Raw genomic sequence first — 23071 nt, forward strand, 5'->3', positions numbered from 1 at the left:
GTGGACCCTTGGTCTTTTTCGTCCTTACCACGCGTTGTTCTTTCGCCGTTCTGTTCTTCGCTGAATTAATAACTTCCACCGAGGGCGAGCGATCTTAATTTCTGCGCCGGGTGAAACGGGGTCGTGCGGACGTCGCGAGGATGATGAAGTCGTCGCTTCAGGGGAGATGGGTTGGGAAATACAGCTGGGAATTGGCGGTTCGGTTTTTGCGGCGGAGGGGACGAGGTGGATGTATAATTGCGATTTTTCATATGGTTTCGGAGATGGCTGATGGGTCGGGTGGTGGAAAGGTGAAGTTGGGGGTGAAGACTGTAGGAGAAAGTTGATCATGTTATTTACTATTTATTGCTTGTGATCCATTGGTTTATTTATAGATAAAAATTATAATATGATGGGGCTTGCCATTTTTCATGCGGTTTCAAAGATGGTTAGTTGAAGAAATGATGAAATTGGGGGTGAAGGCTGTAAGAGAGGGTTGAACATGTTGTTTACTATTTATTGCTTATAATTTATTGGTTTATTGATAGGTAAAAATTATATGATGGGGCTTGCTATTTTTCATGTGGTTTTAAAGATGGTTAGTTGAAGAAATGATGAAATTGGGGGTGAAGAGTGTAGGAGAGGGTTGATCATATTGTTTACTATTTATTGCTTATAATTTATTGATTTATTGGTAGATAAAAATTATAATATAATAAATTTTGCGAATCTTTATGTGGTTTCAAAGAAAGTTACTTGAAGAAATGATGAAATTGGGGGTGAAGACTGTAAGCGAGAGTCGATCCTGTTGTTTACTATTTATTGCTTATAATTTATTGGTTTATTAATAGATAAAAATTATAATTTGATAAATTCTGCGAATCTTTATGTGGTTTCAAAGATGGTTAGGTGGAGAACAGGTGAAATTGGGAGTGAAGAATATTGGAGAGGATTAATCATCTTGTTTATTATTTGTTGTATGTGATATATTGATTTATTGGTAAGTAAAAATTGTAATTTTATAAGGTTTACAATATTTTATATGGTTTTGAATATGGGTAGATGAAGAAGATTAAATTGGGGTTGAAGAATGTAGAAGGGTTGATTACGTTATTTATTATTTATTATATGTAGCCTACTGCTTTATTGTCAACTAAAAATTATAATTTATTAAGGTTTGCTATTCTTTATGTGATTTCAAAGATGATTAGCTGAAGAAAATTAATTTGGGGTTGCAGAATGTTAGGAGGGTTGATTATGTTCGTAATTGATTATGTATTAAACCTAATCTAAACCAATGAGACACCTACATTAAATAATATTTGTAAATTTATTTGTAAATAACATTTATTATTTGTATTGTATGTATATTGTATATATTATTTAAAAAATATATAATTTGATTTGCGATTTTATGGCGAATAGGAAAATAGACTATTTTACACAGAGAATATAATAATTTATATTACTAACTCCGATAAATAAAAATTGAAAATAATTTTATGATCATTATTTTTAAATCGTGTACTATATAAACAAGCATATGTAAAATAAAAATATTAGAATTATTGGTCTGCAATCGTGCTGTAATGTTGAAAAGAACAGTACAGGAAGGATGAAATTATTTTTCTAAATTGAAACAAATACAAAGTTTTGTTCAATAGGAAGGAAAAATTTCAACGAATTGCGATAGAAGTTGATTAAGATTCAAAAGAATAATTCGCTATAATTTACTGTTATCGGAGGAATATTCATGAGATCGACGTAAGAAGCCAGAGTGGGTAATTGGAATCAATTCTTTTACAATCATAACGTAACAAATATTCCCACAATTCCTTTGAAGAATTTTTATAATTAATAGCTTGCGTTATTCACTAGACAACAATAAATTATTTTGTGTATAAATTCTATAAAACCTATCCTCTCACGTTCTACTTAATGCAATCAAAATTCTATTGTCAGGTCTAACATCAGAGTTCATCGGGGTTCGCCAAATCGATAATTAAGCGAAATGTACAAAGCAGTTCCTTATGCACAGTGTAGCAATCATAATCTCGTATAATATCATACGTAGTATAATTCCTTCTTTTACCATATCATTCAAAAAAAGAACCATGAGAAAATTTTTAATAATAATAGTTCTGAAATAGTCAGTCAGCTGTTCTATATTTCAAAAATTCTCACAACTATATTCAATCTAAAAATCTCAAAAATTATTACAAAATATTACAAAACATTACAAATTCAATCATAGAAATATTTCCAATTCAATTTATGAAATTTCAAATTTCACAGAACCTAAAGAATGAATAATCCCATAGCATTCTGAACACAGTCATACTCACAATTTTCGAAATGATCGTTCTCCAAAAATATTTATGAATATTACAAGTCCCGTCACAGATATATATTCCAATTAATCAATTAAATTTATAAAATTTCAAATTTCGCAGGACCTAAAGAATAAATAATCCCACAATATTTGGAACACAGTCATCCTCAAAATTTTCGAAATAATTGTTCTCCAAAAATATTTCCGAATATTACAAGTCCAGTCACAGATATATATCCCAATTAATCAATTAAATTTATAAAATTTCAAATTTCACAGGACCTAAAGAATAAATAATCCCACGGTATTTAGAATACAGTCATACTCAAAATTTTCGAAATGATCGTCCTCCAAAAATATTCCTAAATACAATAAATCCAGTCACAGGTATATATCCCAATTAATCAATTAAATTTATAAAATTTCAAATTTCGCAGGACCTAAAGAATAAATAATCCCACAATATTTGGAACACAGTCATCCTCAAAATTTTCGAAATAATTGTTCTCCAAAAATATTTCCGAATATTACAAGTCCAGTCACAGATATATATCCCAATTAATCAATTAAATTTATAAAATTTCAAATTTCACAGGACCTAAAGAATAAATAATCCCACGGTATTTAGAATACAGTCATACTCAAAATTTTCGAAATGATCGTCCTCCAAAAATATTCCTAAATACAATAAATCCAGTCACAGGTATATATCCCAATTAATCAATTAAATTTATAAAATTTCAAATTTCGCAGGACCTAAAGAATAAATAATCCCACAATATTTGGAACACAGTCATCCTCAAAATTTTCGAAATAATTGTTCTCCAAAAATATTTCCGAATATTACAAGTCCAGTCACAGATATATATCCCAATTAATCAATTAAATTTATAAAATTTCAAATTTCACAGGACCTAAAGAATAAATAATCCCACGGTATTTAGAATACAGTCATACTCAAAATTTTCGAAATGATCGTCCTCCAAAAATATTCCTAAATACAATAAATCCAGTCACAGGTATATATCCCAATTAATCAATTAAATTTATAAAATTTCAAATTTCGCAGGACCTAAAGAATAAATAATCCCACAATATTTGGAACACAGTCATCCTCAAAATTTTCGAAATAATTGTTCTCCAAAAATATTTCCGAATATTACAAGTCCAGTCACAGATATATATCCCAATTAATCAATTAAATTTATAAAATTTCAAATTTCACAGGACCTAAAGAATAAATAATCCCACGGTATTTAGAATACAGTCATACTCAAAATTTTCGAAATGATCGTCCTCCAAAAATATTCCTAAATACAATAAATCCAGTCACAGGTATATATCCCAATTAATCAATTAAATTTATAAAATTTCAAATTTCGCAGGACCTAAAGAATAAATAATCCCACAATATTTGGAACACAGTCATCCTCAAAATTTTCGAAATAATTGTTCTCCAAAAATATTTCCGAATATTACAAGTCCAGTCACAGATATATATCCCAATTAATCAATTAAATTTATAAAATTTCAAATTTCACAGGACCTAAAGAATAAATAATCCCACGGTATTTAGAATACAGTCATACTCAAAATTTTCGAAATGATCGTCCTCCAAAAATATTCCTAAATACAATAAATCCAGTCACAGGTATATATCCCAATTAATCAATTAAATTTATAAAATTTCAAATTTCGCAGGACCTAAAGAATAAATAATCCCACAATATCCTAAGATGGAAATTCAATTTTCGGGACGAAACTACCCCAGAAATGGCGATCACTGGCAACCCCATCACGTATCCACATCTATCATCCGCTTCTTTGACCCAGGCTTGCAATAAACCTCCGAAACCTCAATTACCCCAGCAAAACATCTAACGACTCCAATCCAGTCTCGGTTTAATTGCAATTTTATTCGCGTGCGAGGCGAAAAATTTCAATGTCCCTCCGACCCCTCGGGCTTTTTCGTGTCGCCACGAAGGGGAAAGCATCCCTGGCGGGATCGTTTAATTTCGGGGAAGCCCGCGTAATTTATTCTGCCAAACGAGATAAGCTCATTTCGCGTTTCTTGCGAGAGACGTGTCCGAAGACGTTCCCCGAGACGTGCGCGCGTGCTTTATAAATATTTACACCGGAGCCCCGAAAACGTCGGCCCATTTGCGATGAGGGACCACCGCAAACCGGGTCGTCCTCGTCCTCGTGTCCTCGTCCGGTGTTGAGTTACGCGGCCCGGCGGCCATCTTTGTGGCCGCTGCGGAGCCGCGCGCGCGCGCGAAGGTGACACCGACGAGACGTCATAATTCGTGACAGCGGCGAGGTGAAAGTACCCTGCCCCTCTCGTGGACCCTTGGTCTTTTTCGTCCTTACCACGCGTTGTTCTTTCGCCGTTCTGTTCTTCGCTGAATTAATAACTTCCACCGAGGGCGAGCGATCTTAATTTCTGCGCCGGGTGAAACGGGGTCGTGCGGACGTCGCGAGGATGATGAAGTCGTCGCTTCAGGGGAGATGGGTTGGGAAATACAGCTGGGAATTGGCGGTTCGGTTTTTGCGGCGGAGGGGACGAGGTGGATGTATAATTGCGATTTTTCATATGGTTTCGGAGATGGCTGATGGGTCGGGTGGTGGAAAGGTGAAGTTGGGGGTGAAGACTGTAGGAGAAAGTTGATCATGTTATTTACTATTTATTGCTTGTGATCCATTGGTTTATTTATAGATAAAAATTATAATATGATGGGGCTTGCCATTTTTCATGCGGTTTCAAAGATGGTTAGTTGAAGAAATGATGAAATTGGGGGTGAAGGCTGTAAGAGAGGGTTGAACATGTTGTTTACTATTTATTGCTTATAATTTATTGGTTTATTGATAGGTAAAAATTATATGATGGGGCTTGCTATTTTTCATGTGGTTTTAAAGATGGTTAGTTGAAGAAATGATGAAATTGGGGGTGAAGAGTGTAGGAGAGGGTTGATCATATTGTTTACTATTTATTGCTTATAATTTATTGATTTATTGGTAGATAAAAATTATAATATAATAAATTTTGCGAATCTTTATGTGGTTTCAAAGAAAGTTACTTGAAGAAATGATGAAATTGGGGGTGAAGACTGTAAGCGAGAGTCGATCCTGTTGTTTACTATTTATTGCTTATAATTTATTGGTTTATTAATAGATAAAAATTATAATTTGATAAATTCTGCGAATCTTTATGTGGTTTCAAAGATGGTTAGGTGGAGAACAGGTGAAATTGGGAGTGAAGAATATTGGAGAGGATTAATCATCTTGTTTATTATTTGTTGTATGTGATATATTGATTTATTGGTAAGTAAAAATTGTAATTTTATAAGGTTTACAATATTTTATATGGTTTTGAATATGGGTAGATGAAGAAGATTAAATTGGGGTTGAAGAATGTAGAAGGGTTGATTACGTTATTTATTATTTATTATATGTAGCCTACTGCTTTATTGTCAACTAAAAATTATAATTTATTAAGGTTTGCTATTCTTTATGTGATTTCAAAGATGATTAGCTGAAGAAAATTAATTTGGGGTTGCAGAATGTTAGGAGGGTTGATTATGTTCGTAATTGATTATGTATTAAACCTAATCTAAACCAATGAGACACCTACATTAAATAATATTTGTAAATTTATTTGTAAATAACATTTATTATTTGTATTGTATGTATATTGTATATATTATTTAAAAAATATATAATTTGATTTGCGATTTTATGGCGAATAGGAAAATAGACTATTTTACACAGAGAATATAATAATTTATATTACTAACTCCGATAAATAAAAATTGAAAATAATTTTATGATCATTATTTTTAAATCGTGTACTATATAAACAAGCATATGTAAAATAAAAATATTAGAATTATTGGTCTGCAATCGTGCTGTAATGTTGAAAAGAACAGTACAGGAAGGATGAAATTATTTTTCTAAATTGAAACAAATACAAAGTTTTGTTCAATAGGAAGGAAAAATTTCAACGAATTGCGATAGAAGTTGATTAAGATTCAAAAGAATAATTCGCTATAATTTACTGTTATCGGAGGAATATTCATGAGATCGACGTAAGAAGCCAGAGTGGGTAATTGGAATCAATTCTTTTACAATCATAACGTAACAAATATTCCCACAATTCCTTTGAAGAATTTTTATAATTAATAGCTTGCGTTATTCACTAGACAACAATAAATTATTTTGTGTATAAATTCTATAAAACCTATCCTCTCACGTTCTACTTAATGCAATCAAAATTCTATTGTCAGGTCTAACATCAGAGTTCATCGGGGTTCGCCAAATCGATAATTAAGCGAAATGTACAAAGCAGTTCCTTATGCACAGTGTAGCAATCATAATCTCGTATAATATCATACGTAGTATAATTCCTTCTTTTACCATATCATTCAAAAAAAGAACCATGAGAAAATTTTTAATAATAATAGTTCTGAAATAGTCAGTCAGCTGTTCTATATTTCAAAAATTCTCACAACTATATTCAATCTAAAAATCTCAAAAATTATTACAAAATATTACAAAACATTACAAATTCAATCATAGAAATATTTCCAATTCAATTTATGAAATTTCAAATTTCACAGAACCTAAAGAATGAATAATCCCATAGCATTCTGAACACAGTCATACTCACAATTTTCGAAATGATCGTTCTCCAAAAATATTTATGAATATTACAAGTCCCGTCACAGATATATATTCCAATTAATCAATTAAATTTATAAAATTTCAAATTTCGCAGGACCTAAAGAATAAATAATCCCACAATATTTGGAACACAGTCATCCTCAAAATTTTCGAAATAATTGTTCTCCAAAAATATTTCCGAATATTACAAGTCCAGTCACAGATATATATCCCAATTAATCAATTAAATTTATAAAATTTCAAATTTCACAGGACCTAAAGAATAAATAATCCCACGGTATTTAGAATACAGTCATACTCAAAATTTTCGAAATGATCGTCCTCCAAAAATATTCCTAAATACAATAAATCCAGTCACAGGTATATATCCCAATTAATCAATTAAATTTATAAAATTTCAAATTTCGCAGGACCTAAAGAATAAATAATCCCACAATATTTGGAACACAGTCATCCTCAAAATTTTCGAAATAATTGTTCTCCAAAAATATTTCCGAATATTACAAGTCCAGTCACAGATATACATCCCAATTAAATTTATCCAATTACTCAGAGACTTTGCAAAAAATATTATGCAAAGTTTGCAATTTAATTCGTGAAATTCCAAATTCCGTTATTCGACATTCTAACTGTATTCAGTATTAAAAATTTGTGAAAAAATTTCCAATATTCGATAATACGTGGCTATGTTAAATATTGCTGCAACAAGATGGCGGCCGTGGTAGCGAAAAATCGGATCGGGTTCCTCCCCTTTCACTGCCTCTCGTGCGTGCGTAACGGGCTTCGTGTGAGTTCCGCAAGCCCAGTCATTGCGTGCCAGTGCAAACAACGCGGTAAACCCGTAACGAAATCCCTCTTCCTTCGTGGTCAAGCTCCGTGCTGGTGCTGGAGGCCCGCTTCCTCACCTTCTTCTTCGTTTTCGTGCCCGAGTCCGCTCTCCCGGCCGGATCTCTCGGCTCAGGAGGAACCCGGGACCCCCGTTCGCTACCTGCCGGCTAAACAAAGACCCCATTGTTACACCGAAATTCGGCAACGTTGCCCTGACAATGGTAAGCCGATACCGGCAGTTCGTATACCTGGCCTCCATCCACGGCATACCTGCACCGTCTTGGAAATCCGGGACACTGTGGAAATCCTCCGGGAGACGTAACCGAGTCTCCAAGTTCGACACTGTTCCCTTTCGACTTTGCCTTCATTTTCGTTGCTTAGATTCCCCGCAGTTCCCATATCTCGCGGTTTTAATCCTTTGGCATAGACCTAATTGTAATTTGAAGTATATCTCGAGATTTTTAGTTTATCTTAGGTGTATTAATCATTTGCGCTGCGATTTAACTTTCGATTGCCGTGCCACGCTCTACAATATATCATGAGGTAAGGCGTTACATTAGCGTCTGCGAGCTAACTGTTAGCCGACGTGACGGACACGTCGTTTTTGTTTCTGCGACAAATACCTATCGACGTGGTGTACACGTCGCTGACGGCTTTGGAGCAAAAGCATCTCCACGTGCGTGGCACGTTTTTATTGCTCAAGTGGTTAAGTTGGATTGAGTTGGGTTGGCTTGGGTGTTATGATACTCCTTTTCTACAGACCTACTTTAGACCTTTGTATGCTGTATTCGTGATAGGCTTAATTTAGAAAATTATTCGTGATTTGAAATATATCTGAAGATTTTTATTTTATCTTGTGTGTATTAAGTTGAATTGAATTGAATTGAGTTGGGTTGGGTTGGGTGTTATGATAGTCCTGTGCTACAAATCTACTTTAGACCTATGTATGTTATCTTCGTGATAGGCTTAATTTGGAAAATTATTTGTAATTTGAAATATATATATGAAGATTTTTATTTTATCTTGTTTGGATTCAGTTGGGTTAGGTTGGGTTTGGTGTTACGAGAGTTGGATGGTTTGAGTTGAGTTGAGAGACAGGTCTATGATATATAGTTTGTTGTGCCTGAAAAATTATAAATTCTTGCAAAATCTTGTGCTGTTGAAGGAGGCACACACTGTCGATCCTTTTTCCCTTGACCCGAAGTTAGGGTTAGGCAACCCGAATACCTGTATAATTTATTTCGAGTGAAATTTGCGCGTGTATCCTAAGTTCATTCCTCGTAAATTATATACAGCATGGTTATATGAGACGTGTATTTATATCAACATTTCTCTTACTTTTGTCCCTGAAATTATGCTTGCGTGTTTTGGAACGGCCTGTATATTTCAATATCTGAGGAAAAATTCAGCCAGCTGTTAAACTGGCTGTTAGTCTATCGAGCTTTCGAATATTCCTAATTTCTAAGTGACCAATAAAGAATTTGTCAAAGACCACCCTTATCGGTAGTGTTAGATTTGACAACACTGTCTAAAATTTTCTAATATTGGATTAAACTATAATATTCCCAATTTTCAATTAACACAATCTTGCAAAAGTACTCGAAATTTGTCCTCTACAAATATACGTGTTCACCTGTTTTGGAACACCCTGTACATTTAAATAGCCAGTGAATAATTCAGTCAGCTTCAAGATTTGTCAAACTTTCTAATATTTTCCAAGGACTCTAATATTCCTATTTTGCAAACGTGCAGAATCCAACAAGCAATCAAAAATTTGCCAAAGTTCATCTTCATAGGTACTGTCAAATTTGACAACTTTGTGTCAAACTGCATTTCTAATTCCCAATCACCATAATCTTGCAAACCTGTTCGAAATGTGTTCTCCACGAGTGCACATCTACTAGTATTTCTGTTTTACAAACGTATAGAATGCAACAACCAATCAAAAATTTGCCAAAATTCATGTTTGTAGGTACTGTCAAATTTGACAGCACTGTGTCAAACTACATTTCTAATTCCCAATCAGCATAATCTTGCAAACCTGTTCGAAATGTGTTCTCCACGAGTGCACATCTACTAGTATTTCTGTTTTGCAAACGTATAGAATGCAACAACCATTCAAAAATTTGCCAAAATTCATCTTCGTAGGTACTGTCAAGTTTGACAACTCTGTCTCAAACTACGTTTCCAATTCTCAATCACCATAATCTTGCAAACCTGTTCGAAATGTGTTCTCCACGAGTGCACATCTACCAATACTCACGCGAAAATTCTCTGAAACCCATTCTCGTCACTGGTCTCGCCTTTGTCATCATCCTTCAGCCTTCATCCTTCACCCGTTAACCAACTGCGTCTGCCCGAAGTGGAAACGCTGAAAGGAAGCGAAGAGATAAATCGCGGGAGGTCCATGAATCTTGCTGGAAGGTGTCTCCGCTGCAGGACAGGACGTTGGTAATAAGATTTAGCCGGAAGCGGTGGCTTAGGAGGATCATCTCGTCCGAGAGTAGCCTAACCGTCGCAGCGGCCCACGGACGAATCTAATTAAACGCTAAATTGTTATTTTAAGTTTAATAACGACCGTAATGACCTCGCGCTCGAGCCCGTGCTCTGTTATTATCTAGATTGCATATTTTCTGGTAGATTAAGTTCCACGGGAGCAGCTCCTCTGCTCCGAGCCCCAGTGGCCAGAGCAAGAAGAGCAGCTCGCGACCGAAGCTCGGAACACGCTGACTGCAACCACCGGCACGCCGAGAGTGCGATTGATCGATTATCCGTGATATTATATTCGAGAATGCGGGCCTCGCCACCAGATATTACGGATCCAGTGTAAGCCGGGTAAATGGCGTACAGAAATTTCTGTATTAAGTCCCGCCGGTGGTCGAGCCTCGTCTCGGGGCAGTCGCAATTAACCGAATCGCTAAACGAAGTGTTTCGTCCAGGCTCTTTTTCAGCCTTGCTTTGCCTGGCTTCGTTCTATCGAATCTATTTGTGTTTCACCTGCAGCTACGTCTCGTGCTCCCTCTTCAGCAGTGTCTAGGTATGCCTGGCTATTCGCGCTTATTCAGAGTAGCCTGAACCTGTTTCCGGTTCACTTGGGTCAGTTGGACTGAGAGTCTGTTAACCAGGACGTGTTTTGACAGCGTCTTGCCTTGGACCCGTTTAATTACTGTCTTCTTTTTTAGAGAAGCTTGCTTTTTCCACTTGGGTCCAGTTGGTCTAGGGGTCTATTTGATAGGCTAGGCTAGAGTAGCTTCTTATTAATTTGGTAACCTAGATGCATTTAGAATCGATGAGGAGAGAGACTGTGAATGATAGAAAGTAGTGGTAAAAGCTTTTTGGATTCATTTGAGTCCAGTTGGTCTTGTGAGTCTATATGACAGGCTAGGCTGGGCTAGCTTCTCATTAATTTAGTAACTTAGGTGCACTTAGAATCAATGAATTAGGTATATCGATGAGGAGAGACACTGTAAATGACAGAAAGTAGTGGTAAATGTTTGTTAGACTCATTTTGGTTCAGTTGGTCTGTGAGTCTAATAGCTAGGTTGATCTCAGTTAGGTAGCTTCCTAAATTGGATACTTCTAATTATTCGCATCCTTCAGAAGATGGTGTTTAACCTCAGATCCAATTGATCTGTGACTCTATCTAGTAGTCTAAACTTGGATAGCTTCTCATTAATTTGGCAAACTAGATGCACTTAGAATCGATGAATTAGTTATGATAAGAAACACTAGGAATGGTGAAAATGGTGGTAAATGTTTTTGGGATTTACTGAGGTTCAGTTGGTCTGTAAGTCTATTAGCCAAGTTGATCCTAGTTAAGTATCTTAGATTGGATACATCTAGTTATTGGCATCCTTCAGAAGATGGTGTTTAATCTCATATCGATTTGGTGTGTGAGTCTATTTGATAGAGTATGCTTGGCTAGCTTCTCATTAATTTGGTAACTTCGATGCACTTAGAATCAACAAATTATATATATATCTATAAGGAGAGACACTGTGAATGACAGAAAGTGGTGCTAAATATTTTTTGGAATCATTTAGCTTCACTTGCTCTGTGAGTCTACTAGCCTAACTAGGTTGATCCTAGTTAGGTATCTTCTTAGATTGGATACGTCTAGCTATTCGCACCCTTCAGAAGATGATGCTTAATCTTAGATCGAGTTCTGGGTGTCTGTTATATAGACTGTACTATAGTTACCTCGATATTAATTTCCCAATCAAATTCTTGGAAGTCACCTGTTCAGATAGACATTCACGTGATAGACATTCAGTTCCTGGTCACAAACAGTTACCAGATATTAACCCTTGACACGAAACTGACCAGGGATCGCGGAATAAAGGAAGACCCAAACAAATTCTCGAGATGCATTACCTCGATGACACCTGGACAGTGCTCTAGTACTCTCCACAGTCACGAGACATGTCTCTTGGCCAATTACACGCGATCTCCATACTCGTCAAGCCTCGCACTCGTCCTGTACTAGTGCATCGAAACACGAAATAGCGAGAGCTCGGAAGACGGAACACAGTCAGAACATAGGTTGGACACCACGTGCCACAGTCATCCATCTACCTCTCTTCAGCTCCGCTCGAGTATCGCTCGCTTCCATCATCTGTCGCATCGGCGAGCGGCGTCCTTGAGGAGATGGCCGGTCGTCTGGTCGACCGATTCGTCATCTGTTGGTCCCCGCGGCTCGATTGCCGACACGGTCCAGCAATGCGTTTCTTGCTGCACCCCGGCTGCCCGCTAACACGCGTCCACCCCTTCTGCCGCCGCGCTTTTTCTCCCCTGTGTCTGTGCCCTCTCGCGACAGCAATTACCTGCGGCCGGAAAAACCTCCGCCGGATTACACGGGGCTGGCATGCAGGGCCGAACGAAGCCGTTGTTCAAAAAGTTCGTAAATATCGCGGGTAATTGCGCGCTGCCCTGGGAACCGCGTAACGAGGCCTCGATGCCTCTTTTCGCGGAGCGGACCAGCATTGTATGCTAAGGAACGGTGAGCTGAGAGGTATCGAGTGATTCACGCGGAGCTGGAGCATTCCGAGTGCTAACGGAACGGAATTCCGCGCTGCTCGCGATCGAGAACGGTTGCAGATGCTTCTAGCTTGGAATCCTGCGTTTGTGCATGTCCCTACGCGTTTGCTCAGCGTTTTGCTTTGGAATTTGAAATGAAGAGAGGAAATTTGTAGTTGGATTATCAGGGTTATCAGGGATGATGTTTGCGCGAGGTGATTAGGTATCTTGCGCCTGTCATGAAAATGTTATTTTCATTTTGCACAGATGAAGATCGTTCTCTTAATACAGTCTGTGGCTACTGCGATCTAGGAGTATTAGATTAGGATGATTCCATTTTTCGTCCAAATCATTGTCGACATATTTTTACCATTATTCGTTATTTGACATTGGCATCAATTAGGATAACATGATCCTGTTTAGGTATCTGAGGTCAGCTAGACCCTATCCTTTTCCAAGATCCTCTTTCAGACTCTGCTAAGTGTATGAACACCACTGATTTGTCATACTACATATTCAGTATTCGATTCGTAGATGTGACACTGCAGCTTACTGTCAAAATTCGTTTAATCTACATATTTTCACAATTGTATTGGAATATTCTTCGATATTCTTCACTATTATATTAGACTAGGTGGAGCTATTAGGTTAGGTCTAATTTAACATCCACATGCCTTTTGACTGCCTCTTCAATAGTCTCATATAGTGCCACATGTACATACACATCACTGTATGTTAATAATCCCACAATTAATTACGTTAAAAAGAATATCAACATTCTTCATCTCTAAAAAGTGTCAACTCTAAGAGCATCAAGGCTCTGATGCAGATTCCCAATCAGTAGACATTGAGAACACACTTGGACCTGATCTAGATGACTCTGATATCGTATAACGAGGTGATTTCATTGTTGGACCAATTCATTATTGACATTTTTTAGCATTTTTCGACATTAAACATTGGCATTAATCGGTATAACATAATCCTGTTTAGGTATCTGAGGTCAGCTAGACCCTATCCTTTTCAAAGATCCTCTACCAAACTCTGTCAAGTGTATGTACACCACTGATTTGTCATACTGCATATGCAATGTGATTAGATTCATAGACGTGACGCTGCAGCTAACTGTCAGAATTCGTTTAATCTGCATATCTTCACAATTATATTAACATAGGTGGACCTATTAGACTAGGACCAATTAGACACCCGCATCCCTTTTGACTACCTCTTCACCAGTCTCATATAGTGCCACATGTACATACACATCACTGTATGTTAATAGTCCCACAATTAATTACGTTAAAAGGAATATCAACATCCCTCATCTCTAAAAAGTGTCAAGTTTAAAAGCATAGCAAGATTCCCGATCAGTAGACACTGAGGTTACACTTGGACCTGATCTAGATGGCTCTGATATCGTCTAACGAAGCTCACCGATACCTCTGAACATGATTCCCTGGCTCATTAACGAGATGACTGACTCCGCGATCTCGGAAGCAGGGATTCAAAGAAGACACGGAAGACTTAGGAGCTCTTTTATCCGCGGTAGTAAATTTTGCTCGCACCCAGCCTCGCGGAGGTAAATTTGCGAAGCTTCGAAGCGCAACGGTCAGTTGAAAGCCGTAAATGACGGTGGAAGTCAAATCGCTCTCTCTTAATTACTAGGATGCAGACGCAGTCGGTGATGAAGCGTTAGGCGCGTGTGATAGATGCGTTGACAGAAGTCTGCTGATTTCTTTGTCTTTGAGTGAAAGTTGAGCGAGGATTTGCAGCGGGTTTAATAAATTCCGTCGAGTCATGCAGAATTTGCCTCGTAACGAGGCTGATTATTCCGCAGGACGATTGATACCTCCTCGCCTGCGACTGCGCGCCCTTTAATCGTATAAACGCGATGATAAAAGATGATAGATATAGTAACCTCCTGGCAAGCTCGTATATCCTCAGGGGAAATTATTTATTACAGTTTCGGATTTTTTTCCACGCGGCCAGAGACAGGCGTATAGTTTAATTTAACGACTATGCTTATTTTCCTTCCACTGTAACCGCGTCTCCACTTCGCTTCCTCCTCGTATTTCAATCCAGCCTGACTGAAGTTACGTGTTCGAAGAACGGAAGTCTACGGAGAGAAATGTTTACATCATAGTTGCGAAGAGAGAACAGCAATATCTTCAATTTGGCAGAATCTTGAGTGAATTTGGGTCTAAGAGCTGTCAAACATCGGAATAGGGTTTGAAAATTCGTAATGAGAAATTTTTATTGGTTGGAACACGAAGTACAGTGTATTTTGGGGTATCCTTCCACATTTTTAGAGTTCTGTGTACGTATAGTGAGTGACGAATGTGTTATGGCAGTGTTACCAACGGTGATATCTTCAATTTGGCAGAATCTTGAGTGAATTTGGGTCTAAGAGCTGTCAAACATCGGAATAGGGTTTGAAAATTCGTAATGAGAAATTTTTATTGGTTGGAACACGAAGTACAGTGTATTTTGGGTGATTCTTCCACATTTTTAGAGCTCTGTGTACGCATAGTGAGTCACGGATGAGTTGTGACAGTGTTACCAACGGTAATATATTCACTTTGGGAAAATTTCGAGAATAATTGGATCTGGGAGCTGTCAAATATCGGATTTGAAAATTCGTGACGAGAAATTTCTTGTTCTTCAGTGATATTGCCATTCTTGCATTGACAGTATATTGGTACCCATCGACCAGAACACAGTGTATAGTGTACTTTCAGAGATTTTCCCACTCAGTTTTGTGTGCACACAGTGAGTCAAAGTAGTATTGTAGGTCTTCCAATTTCTACAATCATTGACTACTTTTTTACGTCACGATTTCCAAATTTTTATCAATGGTGACACGTATGGAATTGACTCATCTTCAAATCGATGCCAATGTTATGTAAATAAAATTTCCCTGTAATACAAATAAAAATTAATTTGTTGACAGCATTCGCACGAAGGACATGTCTCATCCACGGAGATGGAAATATTTTTGAAAATTCCTAATAAGATACTTTTATTCGTACCGTGACACTATCTTGGGGGGATCTAACTCCTCCACACGCAAACTTTGGGCGATTACTATCCTCTTACAACACGATTTTCCAAATTTCTGTCAATATGAACGCATATCGAATAGATACAAATATTATTGCGAAATAAAAATTCCAAGTAACAATTCCATGGACACAACCATCATCCATCGTTGCACGGATAGTTAATGAAACTTGGCAGGAGCTTGCGATCAGGAGCCATATTGGAGCCGCGAGTAAAATGGCAACCGACGGAAATTTCATGGAAGCATCCTCGACGAAACGCTGATTTCTCGAATCGAGGAACAGCTGACAGCGGCAATTATCTTATTGCAATTAGCGCGGACCGCGTAAGTCCGAGAAAACGGCTGACCCAAACGGATTGTTGACCGGGAAGAAGTTCCATTCTCGAGGATGGCAGGCCTGGAATCCGCGCGCCAGCAGCTTCCTTCTTATGGTCGTCGTCGCTCGTCGCTTTTTCCCCTTTCCTCCCTCTTAAAAAAAAAAATGGCAGCGCCTCTAAAAACCGCGTCGACCTGGCCAATTAAGGCGCACTATCGTGCATTTGTCGCGCATCCCACGGGGGATGCACCTGCGTGCTGGACTTTGACTCCTGCGACGGCTATTAATTATTATGCACCGAGCGTTCACCGGTTCGCCGTTCTTTTAATTATCGACCCTTTCGGGTGTACAGAGACGCGAAACGCGCTTGAGAAATGGGCCTTGTCCCGAGTTTTCTTGCTGAACGTTGCGGGTACCATCCTTAGAGTACGGGTGCCTCGGTGTCTTCCATGGTTTATCGATTTTAAATGCGAGAAACTTCTTTTCCGTCGGGAAAAAGTGGTATTTGGAGAATTTTTGGGTAATGCATGGGGGACGTTGATTAAATTTTAAAGACAGTGTCGTGTATGGGTAGTTTGTGTATCAGAATTAATAATTGTTAATTATATCGCGATGCCTTTCGTGATTTATCGATTTTCAAACGCGAGATAAATTCGTTTTGGTGGGGAGAAATATTTGGGGATGTCGGATGGATTGGAAGGGTAGTATTTTATGGGGTAGTGACGTTGGGAGCGGTGTATTTCGATTAATAATTATTAACTTCTTCGTCTACAGTGTCGTGTAAGATTCGTGGTAGGATATCGGGTCGAACATGAGTATCACGTGCGAGAGACGTGGTCCGTAGGGTCCAAAGGATCAGGCTCTCCTGATTCATTTATGTTTTTTCGTCTCAGTTGCATTTTATTCTTCGACACACGCCATTGGAACTTGAATGGTATTGATATTTTCCATGGTTTATTGATTTTACGTGATTCATTTTCCATGAAAATTCGTTCTGGTAGGAACAAATTGGTATTTGGTGAATTTTTGAGTAATACATAGGGATGTTGATTAGATAAGAAGGGGGTAGTATTGTAGGGGTAGGTTGTGCATTACAATTAATAATTAATTATCCTAATATTATAATAATTCAAATCATTTCGTAACTCAAACTATTCAAACATACTATGCAATACTAACATGCAGTAGTGGAAAATGGAAAATTACAAATTTGGAATTATACATACTTTTATTTCCCTTTTCATATACTTTTGCGATTTGAAAATTAGCAATTTCTTTGTTTCTTTGCCATTACTTTAATAGTTATTACTATACTTTAGTAATAGTATAATTATAGTAATAGTACAGTATAGTAGAGTAGTTATTAATAGTATAACTATAGTAATAGTATAGTGTAGTATAGTATTTAATAATAGTATATCTATAGTAATAGTGTAGTATAGTATTTAATAATAGTATATCTATAGTAATAGTATAGTATAGTATAGTATAGTATAGTATAGTATAGTAAAACATTTAATAATAGTATAACTATAGTAATAGCACAGTATAGTAGAGTACTTAGTACTAGTATAACTATAGTAATAGTATAGTATAATGTAGTGTTTAGTAATATTATACTATAGTAGAGTATTTAATAATAGTACAACTATAGCAATAGTACAGTATAGTAGAGTACTTAGTACTAGTATAACTATAGTAATAGTATAGTATAGTATAGTATTTAGTAATAGTGTAAAAACATAACTATACTTTAGAGTACCACAATATATTTAATACTCCTAATCCAAATCTCAGAACGGGTTCCTTCTACTGCAACCAATATTGTCTAACAAATAATCTAGAAATATGAACAAACTTACACGTAGTGTACCACACAAAGAAGATCAAAAGCCCAAGTACCCTGAAATCAGAAATTTGAAATCGGAAAGCAATACCGATTCAAGACTCCTAGCCTAAATTACACGTATTCCAATGTTAATAATTCTAGATCTAAATCTAAATTCTAAATTCTACATCTAAATAATTCAAATCTCTCGTCTGTTGCAGGATCACCATGCGAGCACGACGGTATCTGCGTGAACACGCCCGGTTCATTCGCGTGCAACTGCACGCAAGGCTTCACGGGGCCGAGATGCGAGACGAACGTGAACGAGTGCGAGTCTCATCCCTGTCAGAACGACGGCTCGTGTCTGGACGATCCGGGGACCTTCCGCTGCGTCTGCATGCCTGGTAAGCGAACTCCTTCTCTCCCCCGGCGAGCAGCCACCACCACCGCAAGGGTGGCCTCTTCGTGACGCGCGGCGGCCGCGGACACCGCACAGGAACAAATAATCCGAGATGGCGCTCGCGTGACCATAAGTAAACCAGATCACGGATCACGCGTACGCGTGTTGGCCGGGTCCGCTGCGTTTTCTGCCTCTCAGAGGATGGATACCTCTGCGCCTCCTTTTCGGCTGTCCGCTGCGGAATCTCGTGGGAAATATGAATTTAGACCTGCTTCGTGACGTGGTCTCGAAAGCTTCGGAATTTTTCCGATTTTTAATCGGTTTTTTAAATTTTTCGTTATGGCGACGGGTATATTTGGTAGGGATGATGGGAATTGTTATTGAATTATTTTATACGGGGGTTTCGGTTGATATATGGGGTACAAGAGAAGCGTAAAATATGCAGTCTTTGATATGTGATTGGAAATTTTTATATGGGCATTTTTGGGATTTTAAATCGGTTCTTTTTTTTTTAATTTTTTGTTTTGACGACGGATGTATTTGGCAGGGATGATGGGAATTGTTATGGAATTATTTTATGCGGGTTTTATTTGAGTTGATATATGGGATGCAAGAATAACGTAGAATATATAGTCTTTAACATTTGACTGGAAATTTTATATTAGTGTGACGAAAATGACTCATTTGATGACGGGATTAATAACGGACTTATTAATTAGTATGGTGGAAAGATTAGGATTAGATTTTCTCCAACTTTCTTTAGTTTCATGATTTCTATTTTTTATTATGGAAAAAGGATTTCCTAATTTTTCTTTTAAACAATTCCTCAATAATTGTATTACGGTAATTTTTACGGTTTTATATTATATAACGTATCCTAAAATTCAGGCAAGATTTGAATTTGGCGCCATTTATACGGTACAGTATTGCCAACAAAGAAAGAAGGACAGAGTAAGAACTATCAGTTCAGAGTTATTAAGAATGGGACTCTACTCGAAAAATCAATACGTTTTCATTGTCGAGCAATATTTACAATTTTTAATTAAAAAACCGTGTTTTCTATCAAAATTACTTCTTATGTAAATTTTGGAACACCCATTATAAAATCGTGTTAGATATACTATCTTGGTACAAAATGCTCCCTTTGTCTAAACTGTGATACTAAAAACACTTTTGCTAACCCCCTTGTTCCTCGTTGATACCAATCACAGTTCAGACTTGCTTAATTTACATATTCACGTATCTTCCAACATCAAAATACCAAAATTCCAAAATTCCAAAATTCCAAGATGATCAAACACAATTCAGACTTCTTTAATTTACACGTTCACATGTTTTCCAATATCAAACTACCAAAATTCCAAAATTCCAAAATGGTCAATCACAATTCAAACTTCCTTAATTTACTCACATGTTTCACATGTTTTCCAACATCAAAGTACCAAAAATCGAAACCATAACCATGTATCAAAATCCCATACTTCAAAAACCCCAAAATATGAAATTATAATAACACCAGGATACTAGGATTCGTGCCAAAAATATTCGTTCGTATTTTTCACCAATACCAATCTTATCAACCTTCTTATCCCCTAAATCTCATTGTTCCCCGCGCAAACAGGGCCCCATTTCGGACCCCCTTAATCTACGCGTTCACGTATCTCCCAACATCAAAGTACCAAAATTAGAAAATTCCAAAATGGTCAATCACAATTCAAACTCCCTTAATTTACACGTTCACGCGTCTCCCAACATCAAACTACTAAAAACTGAAACCATAATCACATATTAGAATCCCATTTTCCAAAAACCCCAAAATACCAAAGTATAATAACATTACGATACTACGATTCGTACCAAAAACATTCGTTCGTATTTTTCCTTAGCACCAATCTTATCAACCTTCCTACCCCCTAAATCTCACCGGTCCCCGCACAAACGGGCCCCCAATTCGGACCCCCTTAATCTACGCGTTCACGTTCCACCCAACACCAAAGTACCAAAACCCAAAAATACCAAAAATCGAAACCATAACCATGTATCAAAATCCCATACTTCAAAAACCCCAAAATACCAAATTATAATAACACCACGATACTAAGATTCGTACCAAAAACATTCATTCGTATTTTTCCTCAGAACCAATCTTATCAACCTTCCTGTCCCCTAAATCTCACCAGTCCTTGCACAAACGGACCCACAATTTGGACCCCCCTAATCTACGCGTTCACGTGCCACCCAACACCAAAGTACCAAAACCCAAAACTACCAAAGTGTAATAACACTACCATTCGTACCAAAAACATTCGTTCGTATTTTTCCTTAGCACCAATCTTATCAACCTTCCTACCCCCTAAATCTCACCGGTCCCCGCACAAACGGGCCCCCAATTCGGACCCCCTTAATCTACGCGTTCACGTGCCACCCAACACCAAAGTAACAAAACCCAAAACTACCAAAGTCTAATAACACTACGATTCGTACCAAAAACATTCGTTCGCATTTTTCCCTAACACCAATCTTATCAACCTTGCTACCTCCTAAATCTCACCGGTCCCCGCACAAACGGGCCCCCAATTCGGACCCCCTTAATCTACGCGTTCACGTGCCACCCAACACCAAAGTAACAAAACCCAAAACTACCAAAGTCTAATAACACTACGATTCGTACCAAAAACATTCGTTCGCATTTTTCCCTAACACCAATCTTATCAACCTTCCTACTCCCTAAATCTCACCGGTCCTTGCTCAAACGGACCCACAATTCGGACCCCCTTAATCTACGCGTTCACGTGCCACCCAACACCAAAGTACCAAAACCCAAAATTACCAAAGTGTAATAACACTACCATTCGTACCAAAAACATTCGTTACTATTTTTCCCTAGCACCAATCTCATCAACCTTGCTACCCCCTAAATCTCACCGGTCCCCGCACAAACGAGCCCCCAATTCGGACCCCCTTAATCTACGCGTTCACGTGCCACCCAACACCAAAGTACCAAAACCCAAAACTACCAAAGTGTAATAACACTACCATTCGTACCAAAAACATTCGTTCGTATTTTTCCCCAACACCAATCCTATCTACCTTCCTATCTACTATATTTCAGCCTCTCTTCACCCCCCACGCTAACGGCCCCCGCGATGAAGAGGAGCTCGCCGAAACTCATCCGCGATTAATCAAACGAATGCCATGGCGTAACCGCGAGCGATAATTAGCCATGGATCTCGAGTTTCACGCGTCGCGACGCCTCGGAGGATCGCGGCTAAGCACGCGTTTTTCGTGGAAAAGCCGCGCACGCTTCGCCGACGGGGATCAAGATTTCGCGGGACGGCGATGGCCCGTGGATAGCACGGTGTGTGCTAGGTCCCGCGGTGTCGCCTGTAAATTCTTCCCGAGATGACAGGGCCACGGCTCGGATTATCTGATGCGCGGCAAGGCCGGTAACTCGTTTACTCTTTTAACGCGGCTGCTACGCGCCTCGGCCACGCGTAAGTCAGCCTTAATTGTTTGACGCCGCGCCGAGGAGCACGAGGGCCCCGCTAAGGGTCTAGCATAGAGAGGCCAATCGAGATCCTGCTGCTCGATAATCGGCTGTAATCGACGGGAATGAGCGCCGCTCGATATCGCCCGGAATCGGGCGAACGCCTCGCACCGGCTCGGCGGATTGGCGAGGATGAAGGCTGGCTAGTGCCAAGTCCAGTCGGAGAATCGGAGAATCGATGGCCGTAGTGGAAATCTATGTTCCGGGTGGATACTGAAATTCCGTGATTTTTCAGACACGTCTGACGTTAATTGGCTCTATGGGGGTTCGAACGTCTTATGGATTCGGATGATCGGCGTTTGGATCGGGATGTTCAAGTGGTTTCCTCGGGTTAGGGACAGTGCTTTATGCGTCCTCCTTTGGCGAGATTTCAGTGTCTCGAGTTCCTGTTTCTTGATTGGCAGGATTACCTTAGGGTATGTGTGGGTCGTAGAGAGACCTGGAAAGTGATAATTATTTATATTGCAATTAACCCTTTGCACTCGAGAGGCTCCCTTCACTCACCATTTGATAAAATTTCAAAGATAGATACTCACTAATATGTCAAATTTAAGATAATGTAACGGTGTACGAGGTATCGAAATCAAATAATTCTATATGTTAATTATTATACGAATTTTTATTTACTGTTCCAAGAAATATCGTCAGATTTATAGCAGGAAATCTTTGAACTCCTGCTCTTCTTTAGATAAAAAATCGTCGAGTATAAAGGTTTAGTATATATATAATCTCAATAATATCTCAATAATAATAATCTAAAATTCGCGTGATAGAGCGATAAATTAGAGAGATAGCGTATATTTAATTATAATATTAATTGTAATTTACGGAATTTTCGAGTTGAACTTGCTATATGTAAATATATTCAACTCACTTATTTCTCAGAATTACGTTTTAATATGTATATAATTGAAAATATTTATAAATATGTCCAAATTATTGTACTTAATTTTCAAATTACATTCTTTAATTAATATTCTACCCAGTTAATTCTCAAATTTAAGTTTTAATGTACAATTGAAAATGTTTATAAATATGTCCAAACCATTTAATTTTCAAATTAAATTCGCTAATTAATATTCTA

The 23071-nt window shown here is 37.9% G+C and overlaps 1 protein-coding gene across 1 annotated transcript in view; it reads left to right on the top strand.

Moving 5' to 3' along the window:
• LOC108552571 (neurogenic locus Notch protein) overlaps positions 1-20719 on the top strand; it is a gene marked incomplete at its 5' end in the record, with an annotated part of 159672 nt that extends 138953 nt beyond the window's left edge. Inside the window, 2 exons of the mRNA XM_017907188.1 lie at positions 18262-18444; positions 20580-20719. Coding sequence (XP_017762677.1) covers positions 18262-18444; positions 20580-20719 — 323 coding nt within the window. The remainder of the gene's footprint in view (positions 1-18261; positions 18445-20579) is intronic.
• Between the last annotated feature and the right edge of the window lie 2352 nt (positions 20720-23071).

This window comes from Eufriesea mexicana, unplaced genomic scaffold, assembly GCF_001483705.2.
Source record: "Eufriesea mexicana isolate 0111107269 unplaced genomic scaffold, ASM148370v2 scaffold7170, whole genome shotgun sequence".
Taxonomy (NCBI): Eukaryota; Metazoa; Arthropoda; class Insecta; order Hymenoptera; family Apidae; genus Eufriesea; species Eufriesea mexicana.